Source organism: Tubulanus polymorphus, chromosome 11 (assembly GCF_964204645.1).
Source record: "Tubulanus polymorphus chromosome 11, tnTubPoly1.2, whole genome shotgun sequence".
NCBI classification, from domain to species: domain Eukaryota; kingdom Metazoa; phylum Nemertea; class Palaeonemertea; order Tubulaniformes; family Tubulanidae; genus Tubulanus; species Tubulanus polymorphus.
Window position 1 is genome coordinate 2,545,295 of NC_134035.1, and position 14,791 is coordinate 2,560,085.

Below are 14,791 nucleotides of genomic sequence, written 5' to 3' on the forward strand. Positions count from 1 at the left end.
AAACTATCATCGCGCAACGATGAGAACTATCTGCCGATATACAAAGCATTTCAGCGACCAGATCAAAGGCCCTTATAACGCACAGCTACAATGGTTAATACATACAAGTGATAACTACAATACGATACCGGTACTAAAAGACTACTACGCGCACAAGCGTTTTTCACATTTCAATTTAGAAAAAATAATAATAATATTAATAATAATATTACATTTTTACATCAATTACTAACAACACGCGTGCGGTATTAAAAATAGGGACTTTCCGTATATATATTCTAAAATGTACAATATATATATTTATATATATATATATATATATATCGTGTTGTCGCCTTCTTCCAGTAGGAAGAATCCGTAACTGTATACTATTCGACAATGTACATGTACAACGAATTGATAGTATACTATTTTTTACTAATTCGTTCGTTAAGAAAAAACTGAAAAACGATAGAAAAATTGCACATAATTAAATTCACTCTGGTTTTTTCGATTACCGGTTATTTCATCGTTAAAACAATACAATTCAAGCGAGCAAGAAGTGATGCGATAAGTTTGGCGTCATTTTGGTTTCGTTATTTGCATAGCGGGTAAGGTCGAACGTACCGTAGACCCGCTCGTATCGGATCTCGCGGGACCGATATATACTCTCGGGTGAAAGCAAATTATTGGGCGGTCGCAAGCGTAGCGGTTACGTTGTTGCATAAATTGGAGTTGAAAAGTTAAAACATTTTGACAATCGGGTCTACTTAACTCTTAAAACCTAAACCTAAACCCACATAACATTTGGTTTTATAAAACAGTTTTATAGAAATTTAACTACACAAATACTACCTTAATCCGGAAAGTATTTTCGAATAGATTTTTTGGAATCGCAATATGATATCCCATACAGACAACCCGATTACTCTAATTATAGTAGTTTTCACCAAAAATGACAACTTTAACATCAATATTAGCAGTTTAATAGTTTAATAATGAACTAGAAATCATTCCGATATTGAGCGAGTTTTGATATTTTTGGGAGCCTTCAAAAAACAGTAGAAACTACTCTCAAATAGTGGTCGTGGTCTGGTCTGCATATCAGATTGCGTATACTAATATTTGCTTCAACTTTACTTGAGAGGACATCCGGTGGCCTAGCCGAGTCAGTTTTGATGCAGGTCTTAAAAGGACCAGAATGGACCGGCAGTTCAACTAAAATTGTATTGAAGGATCTCAAAAACTGAGCTAGAGGTCACCTGATGTCCTCTGAAGCGAAGTTAAAATAGACATTAGCACACCGGAATTGTTGAATATAATATTGTCGAATATAAATTTTGTGAAAATAGTTCCTAAATCGATAAACGTTGAACTCTGTATTGCATACATCGACGTGATATAAAAAAAAACCGATTTCGCAAGGCTAGGAAAAGCTGTTGAGCGTTTAAAGCGTTTTTACGACGAAACTAATACAAACAAACAAAACGGCAGTGTCATTTTCATCTTCGAGAAACTCGAAGTCGAATGCTGCCAACGTTTCATTTTCATACGACGAACAATTATAATAATCTACTACAAATGTCATGGGTAAGAACGGGACGATAAACCATTTAGCGATAAAAGCACCAGATAAAAGAGCGGCGATATCGTCGAAGCGCGTTAGGTAACGGTAATAGCGGCTGCGCGGGCGCGGTCACAGTCAGCTACCTTCTTCCACCGCGTCAATCTTTTTGCATATCATTTAATAACGAAATTCGAACCGTCATTGACACCAGGGGCGTACGACGATTCGATCGAGAGAGAGAGTTCCGTTCCAGGAGCGCGTTGAGCAACTCCGCCGTATTTACGCAAATAACGAAAGTTCGCGATGATTTCGAGATACGATCGCCGTGAAACGCCGCAAAAACACACGGAAACGCATTCCGATCAAGTCGAAGCCATTCCAAGTACGAACTCGAGCAAATATCAGCGACGATATCAGCACAAGAAAGACTATTTCGCGGTGTCAAAGCTTCAAGGTTGTAACGGGAGTAAACAACTGTACTGCAGTACATTCTATGAGTAAAGACGATGCCAGAACGACGTAAATTTAACGACATGATTCCGATAGGGAGAGAATGAGTAGTGCCGGGTAAGTGCGTGATCGTACAAATCAGCAAAACCCGATTCGAATGAAAGTACACGATCTGTAGCTATTAGTATCAACACACATCACCAGAGAAAAAAATAATATATTTGAACGTGAGAACACGCGCGCGCGCTCGGCCGCGCTTGCACGGTGCTGCCATCTATACACACACTTTCGAATTTGCTACCTTCTACATTTACGGTCTAGATATACGCGCGTATATACATACACTTATACATATACATATATAACGAAAGCATTTAAACGCGCCGCGAAAGAATTCAGCTCCGCAACTTTTTACTTTTTCCTCGACGAGAAAAAGTCATCCGTATTTTCCGAGTGTGTGCGATGAAACGTCGCCAATCCGAGTATTCCATCGAATGTATCCTATGTGCTTGCGTGCGTATATATATATATATATCTATATATATATATATATCTATCTATATACTTTTCGAAAAACGACAATACACGTGCGTTACGTTATCATCGATATAATTATTATTATTATTATTATTATGTTTTATCACAATTTTTTCACCATCTACTGAAAATGAACGACGCGTCTCTCCGGAGACGATGGCGAAGCCTCCTTCGTTTCTCGAATCCCCCTAATCCTCCTAATTGGTCATGGAGTACGGTCCGTCTGTGACTTGACTCTGCGGGCACGATGCCTCCGTTGGCCGACGCGACGTAGCGCGATGTATCACAATGTTTCAACGTATTTTGATCGTCTGTTATGGTTGTCTATTTTACGCGTTCACTGTATGCACTGGCTGATGTTGTCGATCCAGACCTGCGCGTTTAGATGATCGGGCGCCAAGAAATTGTAGACCCTTCGCACCGTTTTCATCTGGAAAACAAAACGATCGAATCAATAATTACTACATAATTTACACATTGTCTTTATAGTAGAGCACTAGAAAACTAAATCTCCCACCAGAAGAAATAGAAACCATTCTGGTATTCAGGATTCAGGATTTGAAATTGTGACCTAGACTCGAACTTCGTCAATCCAAATATTTACCTCGAAGAATGCGTTTTCGTCATAGCGTTTCGGGGCGCCCTCTATCTTCTTGGTCGTCGTTACGGACGTCACTTCTTGTAAATCGATGAAACCTTTACAATGAGGATCGTCGTTCGTGTCATAGTAACGCAGCTACAGAAAAACAGAGTAAAACATTCAATGATCTGATCCAGTTTTACCACTTCAGTGCGGTGTATTAATCGGTGATTGACTTCCCTCGTACACCGCAGTGCCATGTATAAATTTATTTTCACTTAGTTATTATCTCTTTTGAAAGATAGCAGCACCAGTCAAACAAGTTGAAATGTTACAAGTAACTACCGATACACAGCGCCACGGTGTAGAGATTAGCAGTAACTAACGATACACAGCCCCGCGGTGTAGAGATTAGCAGTAACTAACGATACACAGCGCCGCGGTGTAAATGTCGTTTAGCGTTACGCCCATTTTACAATGCGCTGCAGTTTTTCAAACCATCTCCAGCACTATATCTTCATATTTTCGAGTTTAAAACTGACCTGATGTTTAACGGAATCGAGCACGAACCAGCGTTGTTTCCAGCCTTTCAGTCGAAATGCGCCGCGCTTGTACAAGTAGCCTTCATGCGTTCGATGTTCCTCGCACGGTTCAGCGGCGAACGTATCGAACGTCGGGCTGTCCACTTCTAAACGAAAACCGAAAATACATTATCGACCACACACAAAAGGTTCACGCATTAACCCTTTCATTAACTGCCAATCTTTCAATTACATTAACTATTGAAAGAGGGCAGCACCTGTGAAAAGAATTCCGAAATCTGAAGCTGCGTTCACTCCACCTGCTAGTTTTTATCGTATGCCCAGCAAATCGTCACCGGAGAAATGGTTAATGTCAATGAAATGTTTTTGTTTGACTGTTTAACGCACCTTGTCTGGCTCCGCTGGTCTCCTGCGGTAACGCTGCCACGTTACTATTTGACGACTGGCTCTCGGTCACCGATCGAATTCTCGCGCAGTTCTTCGGCACGTGCACCATGCATTTCTCGTGGCAATTATACGCGCAATCAGAACATCGCATACCTATCAAATAGAAATACAGAAAATATACGTTAAATAGAATTTGAAAAGCATATTACAGTATGCGTCATACGATAAGCGTTGAACTCTGTTCTTTTCGAAACCTACAGTTGATGACTTAAAGGTTTGTTCCGATAGTTTCGTAGTTTTGACTAGACTCCAACATCGGAGAAACCAAACTAACATAACCTGTAACTTTCTTGTGTTTAAACACACAACTGATTTTAATCATCTAAGATGAACTCGGTCTGAAGACTATTCACATCGATACAAACTTTCACGACTTTCCAACACTCTTAGTTTCACTTGATAACATAACAGATGCCTCTGACAATCTGGGGCTGCAGTTGCTCAAAGATTGGTAGCAGTTAACGGGATGTAGATACCATAGTATCAATGAAGTTTCAATCTTCACTATGTCGACTATCCACTTGTAAAAAGTTTAAACAACTTTTGAGCAACTGCAGTTCCATTATTTTATTTCGGTTTCATTGAAATCGTACCTGTTTTGACTAGACCCCACAATACGTGCGAGCAGTAATCGCAGTAAGCCGGCGTCGAGTAGGTGAACTTCTCGAACCGATGCGGCTGACTGAACATCTTCGCCGCCTCGCCGACCATTTTACCCTTGACGAGAATCTCGAGCGTCGATCGTTTGTGAATCGAACGTCCGTGCGATCGTACGAGCTGCGTGTTGAACGACGAATGCCGTCGCACCGATGAGTGATGCGGATGCTCCAGCTTCTCCCACACGAGTTTCCACTTCTGCGCGAGTCGATCCAAATCGAGTTCCAGTTTGTGGATTTCCTGCAGCAGACGAACAGCACGAATTATATATAGTTATCATCTGGAAGTTTTACCGGACGTTGAATGGTAAGAAGTAACACAGTTACTACAAGGGACTGAATACTTGAGAATATTACCAGTCTTAGTAAATATCATTGATAGAAACAATATCAATCTGAACTGTTACGGTTTTCCCTTACGTTTCAGGTGGAATCTTCCACCCATCTTCAGAGTTTATTTGTTTAGTGATTAGGCCCTATTTGAAATAAACAACAGGGTCCAGTTCCACAGTTCTGAGTTAAGATTCCCTGGGTTAAAAGATTGAAAATGAACTAACTTTAACTCAAGAGTTAACTCTAACTCACAACCGTGGAACTGGGTCCAGTTGTTTGTATTGATATTGAGCGTTTAAATCATTCACTCGTTACTAAACAATGCTTAACCAAAGCGGGGTAATTCACTTGGGAACCAGTTGCAAATCACGCACAATGATTTGACACTTTGTGCTAAAATTTGGTTCGGACCAGGTCCGACATTTTAACCCCATTTGGCACCATGTGAACAGTTGTTCCGGGCTAAAAATGCTCATGTCATCGCGACGAAGGCTTGTGAAAACGTGAAAAGGTGAATTTTCTACATCATACCTGTAGATAAAAGGTGCAAGCATCGGGCATTTTCGAATCGATGTTGTCGTAGCAGCCGTTGACGATACGCCGCATGCTCGGCGGACCGTCGATCAGTTCGTGTTCTTCCTCTTGTTTCGTCTCCTTGGCGACGACCTCGAAATCGTACGGCGGCCCGTGCGCGAGGTTCTCGTTCAGGTAGTAATCCCAGATCTTCAGGTTCGAAATGTTCGAGTACGGTCGCAATATCTGTAACAAACAGAAAAATAAAACAAATTCTTTTTAATCATTCGGATATTTTCCACGTAATATATTGGATGGACTGCGGTAAAATAAGAAATAAGAGCGAAAATTGTGTTAGTGAATAATTCAACTGTCGGGAGAAACGAAGATAACTACCTTCAAATACATGTAATTAGACAAGAATAAGAAGAAAGATTTTTCACTGTTTTTGAAAAAGATTATGATGAAAACATCACAGATATGAACGATATGATGTTTTAGGTGGAATGCCGGTTTAGCGCATCAGTACTACAAGTAAATCAAGCAAAATCTAAAGGCGCCGTTTGTTAAGTAGCCAATCTCTAACCCGGCAAACTGTTCCAAGACCACACGGACTGACACTTCCAACAAGTCAAGAGAATTTGAGGAAATGCATATTGATACGGTGTCAAGTCAGGAGACTACAATGTCAATTTTAAATTTTGATTAAAAATACAGCTATTATCATAGCCTATATTTCATCAGTCTGACGAAAGCAGAATTGATTAAGCTAATCAATAAACGTTAACTAAATTCAAAATTTTAAAAGAGTTATCACTTTTACATCCATCTACGGGTTAGAAAGCCTTGTACTGCTAGAAAGTGTGCGCTTAAAGTGATATGTGTTGTTAGCAATGTGCGATTAAAACTAAGAGAAGGACAGGACTAGACATGAATATGAAATTTTGACGATGAAGACATCGGACTACCCTCATACCATACAAAACTAGTAGTTAAAACTAGGCACGTCACTGATTTTAGCTGAAGTGAGCAAAGCGCTGGCACTAAACATGACGAATCGTGAGAATATAAGTCTTATCGCCAGAAATACGTTCGAAGCTCGTAAAAACTACAGACCAGACTATATCTGAAATCTCTAATTGCACACCAGACTACCTGATATCTCTTGATTATAGTAGTTATCACCAAAAAGGAGAGATATATGAAAATAGCATCCTGTCTCGGTGGGGATTCGAACCTGATGGCATCGCTACTCGACTTAGTAGTCACGTTCGAATCCTTACCGGGAAGGATGTGAAAATGGTAGTTTAATCGAAAATGAACTAAAAAACATTCTGATTTTGATGATTTTGCCAGTAGCGGGTTAAAAAGAGTGGAAACTACTCTACAAATAAAAGTCGTAGTCTGGCGCAAATATATTTAGTTTATACCGGATCCCGACAGTCGGTTAATGGGGAATGCTCCGATGCTGACTGCGGCGATCAAGCAATCACCAGATGGCTATTGTACGTAGAGTAAATACGAACCTTGAAAATACACAAATTGCTAAATTGCTTAAAATCATTTCGGGACCAGTCGATCGACAATTTTCAGACGGCACAAAAATCAAAAACTTTGGGAGAGAGAACTACTGTTCAAGGGCTGCCACCTGGTGGGATACAGTAGAGTTACACGGGTTCCGATACATCGATAGCAGCAGCAGCAGCAGCAGCCAGATAAAACGAACACTTACTTGTCTGCCGAGGGCAGTCCATTCATTAGGAACGGACGCCCCGCTCAATCTTTTCATTCTAATCTCATGCTCATCAATCTACACATACACGTATATTCAAATTTTACTACAACATATTCTACCGCCATCCACGCAGTTTGTGACAACGCATAATTTGAATAGGGCTATTTGGATTCATCAAATAGCTTACTACAGGACCCAGTTCAACGGTTGTGTTCACAGTGAAAATGAACCGAATCGAAACGCAGACGTGTGGAACTGGGTTTACTTATGCCGAGTGTGCCCGTAATTAAGAGCATACTTGCCGCCAGTTTTATTTAGCACCAACACACGATCACACGATCAAACATAGCAGCAGACGCAGTATGCGCGCGTTAGTGACAGGGGACAGATCGGGTGGTTTACTTGTCGCTAGCGTACAGCGGGCTTAAACAAAGAATCACGTAGAGGCGAGGTGATGAAGTAACAGCCGAAAAATAAAAATAAAGCTGAAAAAAATTGTAATTCAATAGAGTTAGATTTTTGAAACGTTAAAAGGTACACAGTCTACGGGGGTCGTTACCAGCTGCCCCATGTTTACTACGTACGCCTGCGCGTATGAAGATCGAAAGCTCTAGTGAGTTTTCTACGAAATCGTGTATTATTTCCCACGTTTCAAAAATCGAACTTCGTCGTCAAACTGCTTCTCTTACCCAATCTTGGTCGCACGGTCCGCTGTACATGAAATTGTGGAACACCGGCGACTTTTTGTTGTACTTGTCCATGTAATCCCAGATCGACAGCGGCGACGATTTCATCGACGCCGACGACGACATCACCGACGACGGCAGCAGGCCGGCGGACGTCGCGCTGCCGTCGATCGGCGACTGCAGTTTCGACGACGTCGTCGCCTCGAGCAGCCAGCCGGCCTCCATGCGTTCGTACTCGTTGTCGAGCATGAACGTGCGGAAACGATTCGACACGTAGTGATACGCGAGGAACTTCAGGAAGAACTGATTGAATTCGAAAGACAACGGGAACTGTACTTGCACCTGCACGTGGAAAGATAAATCCAAAGGGCAAAATCAGAGAAATTTGCAAAAAAAACTGTAGAGTACTTAACAATGTTCATACAGATCAGTCATTCTAGAATTCAAGGAGTTTTCAGAGAGAAAATTTCAAATTTCGAGGTGTGTATGCATCACTATCATATCACTATTAGACTCCAACTAAATTGGTACCGTTTATCTCGGTAAATCAGTAATTCAGTGGAATCTGCTTGTATAATAACTAGGCCTAAAACCTAAAAATATTCTAATCGCTAATTTCTCAAAATTCAAGTAGTTTTCAAGGATTTTTGGGCATTTTGCTCAAATTCAAAGATATTCAAGGATCTTGAAAAAACATTATTGGTTTAGAAGGAGTCGTACGGACCCCGATATTCAAAGGAAATTAATAATCTATCGGTTGTTTATTTACCTGATGAACGGCGTCCAAAAACTGCAGAAACATCGGCGCGAATCCACTCGCCTGATTAGCCGCCGTCTGGTTGCTGCGATGCGTGAACCGATGTCCGAACGACAGCCACTCCTTCTCGATCAACACTTTGAATCCGTCGATCGTGCGGTAGAACGGATCGAGCAACACCTGCGCGACGGTGACAACCTGAAATATCGAATGCAATCAGATGATTTCAAGTAGTAGTCAGGGGGAACAATACTAGTAGTCAGGGGGAACAATACTATTCCCTGACATGGATGTTGTTGTCCCTGACTGAATCTGCTAAAGCCTAGCGCACATCGACACTGCGATTGGAGACAACTAGTTGCAAGGCAGTTTTCGGCGCATGAGAGGAAATGGCTGGATACAATCAGTTGCTTGAATGTGTCGATGTGAGCGAGCTTACGATTGGTAAGCGTCGATCTATCTCCAGTTCCAGCCAGTTGCCCATGTTCTACTTTTGAGCAACTGGTTGTACTCAATCGCAGTCATATCCGTCGATGTGCGCGCTCTGGATCTCGACGATCGACACGCGCCATGCAGTTGCTGCAACTGACCGGTTGTAACTAGATTTCGATGTGCGCGGGGTAATCGTTCGGTAGCAACTAGTTGTCTCCAATCGCAGTGTCGATGTGCGCTAGGCTTAAGAATCCAATCGATTAACACAGACAAATACATAGGACGTAGATGGACATAAGATGTAGACGCAGATTTTCAATGAGTTAACTCTTGAGTCAAATCTTAATTCGGAACTGCGGAACTGTAGTATACAGTTCTAGCCGTAGAGCCATTAAAATTACCCTTAAAACTTGACCTAATCTAGGGAATCAGATATTATTGTTCATTGAGACCCTGACGTCCGGGTTTGATAAGTAAATCCGGAATTCCCCGATTTCGGCGATCCCTAAGAACCCTTCCAGAAACGTTAATAATACGACCCGTACCTGCGTGGTGATATCCCAGCCGTCCTCTAAACACACCATAACGGACGAACCCTGCACGTCGATCAGATCGACGACGGCTCCGGCCAGTTGTAGAATATTACGAATCTGCGGCAACCACTCGGAATCCTCGACGAGTTTATAGAAGTTCGACTCGACGTCCGACGACGGGTTGTTCGGCGCGCACGCCCGCATCAACTTCTTGAAACTCGCCTTGACGTGTCGCACTTCGTTGAAGTCGACCGGGATGAAATCGCATTTCGGAAACGCTTCGATTTTGATGCCCTGAAACGATGAAATAGAAATTAATTCATCGACTTATATTACATTACCATATTATTTATTATCTGTAATTTTCTAATGTAATTTAATTCGTAAATAAAGAATTTCAATTTCAATTTCAATTTGAAACTGCCTCGAAACACGGGCTACAGATCCTAAAAATACCCATACAGTCGATATTAAACGTCATAATGAGCTTAATCTTATGAAGTAGACTTCGGTTAACTCAAATCATTGGGGACCGGTTAGAATCTATTCTATTAACTACAGCCTCAGTAGCTCAGTGGAATAAAGACGTGATGTTGTCACATTCATTATCAGTGCCGAGTGACAAGCGGGTTCGAGTCCTGCTGGCTGTTTATGGTGTGCAGGCAACATTATAGAGGCCGTGGTCCGGCGTGAGGTTTAAATGTACAATCCAATAGGATTAGTCTTGGGAAACCGAAAGAAGTATGATAAAGTAAGATAAGTAGCACTAGTTGCGAAAGCTTATACTTCAAATAAATCTGGTTAACCTTCGAAGTATCTTTACTTTTACTGATCAAATCCGGACCCGACGCGAAGAAACTCCTACCTTCACTTGCGCTTTTTCTCCCAGCACGTAGAGGGCGGCGCGTTGTAAACCTTGCACGGCGCCTTCGACGAGATCGATGCTGTCGACGCCGCCGTTCGCTTTCGGCGTCAGCGACATGCCGACTTGTAGGCTACCGGTCTGCGCTGCTTTACGATCGCGATAGCTGCCGATTCGTCCGAGAGCTGCACGACGCGAAAAAAGAAATTACGAGAAAAAAACGATTAAATCATTTTGAATACCGTTACACGTCAGTATGAAGTTATGTATTGTTTGAGCTATAACTCTTTTAACTTCCACTTGTGACTACTACAAATACAACAATACTAATGTCTATTTCAACCTGACTTGAGAGCATTCCGGGTGGCCTAGCTCAGTCAGTTTTAGTAGTACATACCTGATAAAGGTCTTAGTAAGACCAGAAAGGAATGGCAGTCGACCTAAATCATCATTTTTTAATCCATTTGAAACTGTATTGAAGGATATCCAAAAAGACTTCACTGAAAGGGGTTTAATGAAGAGAAGCGACTCCATGATTTAAAAGTTTAACAATATGTTTCCATGCCTACATACCTAGCTTCAGTTGGTAGGCATGGAGACATATTGTTAAACTTTCAAATCATGGAGTCTCTTTTCTCTCATGAACCCCTTTCAATAAAGATTTTTTGGATATCCTTCAATACAGTTTAAAGTGGATTAAAAAACAATGTTTAAGGTCGACTGCCTGTCCTTTCTGGTCCTACTAAGACCTTTATCAGGTATGTGCTACCAAAACTGATTGAGCTAGGTCACCCGGAATGCTCTCAAGTCGGGCTGAAATAGACATTAACCACAAAGTTAACTTAACGTATGAAATGAAGAAGAATTAGAAATAATTCATATTTTTCAGTAGAAACGGCGAAGACATCATTAATTACGTTCATATGCGAATCATTGCTTTATCACGTTTAAAGGTTAGGGATTTGCTATATATATACACACACACGCACGCACGCACGCACGCACGCACGCACGCACGCACGCACGCACGCACGCACGCACGCACGCACGCACGCACGCACGCACGCACGCACGCACGCACGCACGCACGCACGCACGCACACACACACACACACGCACATATATATATAGAGAGTATACACTCTTCCTTACTCGGTAAAATTTCCGTCGGGGAAAACTTTCTTCACCGACTACACTTTTAGCTCTGAAAATAGCAGAGACTCCTTACTAAGTAAACCGGCCTCAAATCAGTGAATTTCTCCATGAAGAATCAATTTTGAAAAACATTCTCTATCGGCCCTGATTTTCAAATCCGGTGAAATAGCGTATTTAGTGTCCCACTACGTTGTCGAGTAAGGTAGAGCTTAATGCGATATCTCGGACTGCGAGTGCTTAGAGACGAATTCGAACTCCTTTCGATCCGAGATATTGCATCGAATCGGTTTAAATCGTAATTTTTCGAAATCATTATTTTACGTAATGATACATCAGATTTTAGACAGACTACATAGGTTTACTATATACACAGATACATTAAGATACACGTAAGGTAATAAATGCATAAACCATAGCGTAGATGAGTATAGCGAGTATACGAAATTCAGAATAGAAATTTGGAAACTTTTTTCGAGAAAAACTCGGCGATTTCGAAAGTTAAGTACAAACACCGAGAAGCAACAATTCCGGCGTAGATTTTGATCGAAATGTCATCGATAATGAAATAATCAAACAGCAGATCGAATGAGAAAAAGAAATCAATGACATTCTTGACGAATATGTTAAAGACTAAACAGAGAAGTTTGAAATACGACAATATAGACTTAAGCGAAGAACTAGAAAATATATATATGAGAAAAACCCTCTATCATCCATGGATTTCGAAAAACAGGATTTCGGCGCTTTTGTAAAATATTTGTCGCCGGAACAGCTTTAGTACTTCACAAGAAATTTTTAGAAAATAGATAAAAATATTTTTGATGGTATTTTTTTCTAGATAGTAGGATATAGTTCGTTAATTTGTACATGTATACACGTATATCATATCTATGTTAGTCGTGATTATTGAATCGTACATTTTGAAGGGTAGGGTAAAAGGGGGTGGTTGAAAATTTTCGACGTGTCCTCAAGTGCAACCGAAACGGCCATTCCTATATTGCTGGAATACTAGTGCTAGGATACAGGGAATCGGTTCTGTAGCTTAGAATCTGGTCCAAAAGTGGTTCTAAATCTTAACACCGGGCCCAATTGTTAGATTAGCTATAGGACAACGACAGTCGAAGCCATGACTTCGGAACCGGTCTCTGGGGCCGTTTCCATAGTCATTACTTAGACTTAAGACCAGTCCAAGACCATCTTAGTTCTATAGCCAATCTAACAACTTAAGACCAGTCTTAAGATATAAGACCACTTTCGGACTTAAGTCACCACTATGGGACCGGCCCCTGGAGTACATTCCGACAAAAATTCATTGACCAAAAAAAAAATCTTTTTTTCTTGATTTCATGAATTTTTGTTTTTCCACTAGTAGTAGATGAAAAACGTGGCGCCACCTATCTGGCCTCGTCGTATACATACGTTGCGCGCCTTTTCCACCGCTGGTGCGAAACGCGTTTCCGATCATACTGAACAATCCGCTCGAATTACGGCGCAAGAACTGCGGACTGGAGTGAGCGACGGCGGCGCCACCAGTGGTGGTGCTCGCGACGAGGGTCGAGTCGACTAGAGCGAAAAAAAAACATAGAGAAAAAAGTAGCCCTAGAACGTTCGCCTATCAGTTCGTTTAAACCGGTATATCGACATGGCTGTAGCACTGGGCTGATCCAGAAAAATGGGTTTTTTTTTGAAAGGACCAAATCCCACAGCACCTCAAACCTTTCAAATGACTTATCAAAATCTAATGGGGTACCCCCGAAACCAGCTATACCACCAGATGGCGCGACAAGCAGTAGGTCGTGTGTTGTCAAAATTAGTTCATTTTCAATGACATTTAAACTGGATTTTTGAACTCCTCAATCCATATACTATCACAGCACCTACCAATATACAATACTTTCATTCTTCTAATCGGATATCGGTAAAGTTTCCAAAAAATGATTCATTCATTTAAGAGAAAAGTTAATTTAGGTTTAATTGAAATGTAGACGAAATCGAACGTGGACGACCAACTATCTACTAGCGACACCTGGCGGATCCTCGCCTGCCATACGTGGAATCCTCGATTGCCACAGTAGCACTGCGGGTACCCCATTGAGTTATATCTTAACCTTAGAACCCCTGAGTAGCAAATCAGCTACAATGATAATCATAGCCAATTTGGATAGATGGCGTATAGGTGCAGACTGAAGTATTCTCTGATATCTAATATCGAAGATGTGTAGCCCCTTGTGGGGGTCCAACTCCAGGCCTAGCTCAGGGTGGGTACTGTTATTTATCCTGAATATAAAAATGTCTGCAACGGCATAGTATAAGAAGAGTTTGATGAATTTGGATGCTTCTAGGTATCTATTAAGCAGTAAGATAAGCAATTGGAACACGTTTGTAAGGCCCAGGACCCCAGGAGCCTGAGGAGTCTACGCCCATTATTGGTTCCATAGCCAATCTCACAATCTAAGACTTATTGGTTCTACAGACAATGATTGAAGACCATTACAGTCAGAACTGGGCAACTTGGTCCTAATAGTTTTTAAAACATAAAAAATTCACATCGAAAAGAAGTAATAGCTGAAAGAAATTTCTTCGTAGTCAGAATGTCACCAATATTCACTAGGATTCCTACAGCCATGTGTAATACCAGTAACGATGTCGCTGCCACCAACGAAGAACGTAAAGTTAAAAAGTGATAAGTTAGCGACGTTTCAACAAACGAAAACAAAAACAACGTAAATCAGTCTGTCGAAAACGACGAACGAATAAAACACAACTTAAACGAAAGAAATACGATTTCAAACGTAACATTTCTCGCAAAAATGCTAGCGTTAAATGAAACGTGAAGAAACAGAAGTGAACGAACGCTAACGATGCTGATGCTGATGCGGAAATCTGAGCAAAAAAAAAACTAAACATGCACAGTGGAATAACAAGAGCGTTAATAACGAGAGCCCGTGATAGTGATGTATAATAAATAAAGAAGTTCGTGTTTCGAGAAAGTGTTTTTTTTTTTAATCGTATACAGTGTTTCGGTTA

The 14,791-nt window shown here is 41.2% G+C and overlaps 1 protein-coding gene across 1 annotated transcript in view; it reads right to left on the bottom strand.

Moving 5' to 3' along the window:
- Positions 1 to 2,609: 2,609 nt before the first annotated feature.
- Positions 2,610 to 14,791, bottom strand: part of LOC141913245 (myotubularin-related protein 13-like) — a 41,488-nt gene continuing 29,306 nt past the window's right edge. The window contains exons 23-33 of the mRNA XM_074804711.1: positions 13,184 to 13,327; positions 10,613 to 10,794; positions 9,760 to 10,041; positions 8,795 to 8,980; positions 8,029 to 8,367; positions 5,623 to 5,850; positions 4,696 to 4,999; positions 4,043 to 4,195; positions 3,656 to 3,801; positions 3,138 to 3,269; positions 2,610 to 2,963 (exon numbers count right to left, since the gene is read on the bottom strand). Coding sequence (XP_074660812.1) covers positions 2,871 to 2,963; positions 3,138 to 3,269; positions 3,656 to 3,801; positions 4,043 to 4,195; positions 4,696 to 4,999; positions 5,623 to 5,850; positions 8,029 to 8,367; positions 8,795 to 8,980; positions 9,760 to 10,041; positions 10,613 to 10,794; positions 13,184 to 13,327 — 2,189 coding nt within the window. The 3' untranslated portion in view covers positions 2,610 to 2,870. The remainder of the gene's footprint in view (positions 2,964 to 3,137; positions 3,270 to 3,655; positions 3,802 to 4,042; positions 4,196 to 4,695; positions 5,000 to 5,622; positions 5,851 to 8,028; positions 8,368 to 8,794; positions 8,981 to 9,759; positions 10,042 to 10,612; positions 10,795 to 13,183; positions 13,328 to 14,791) is intronic.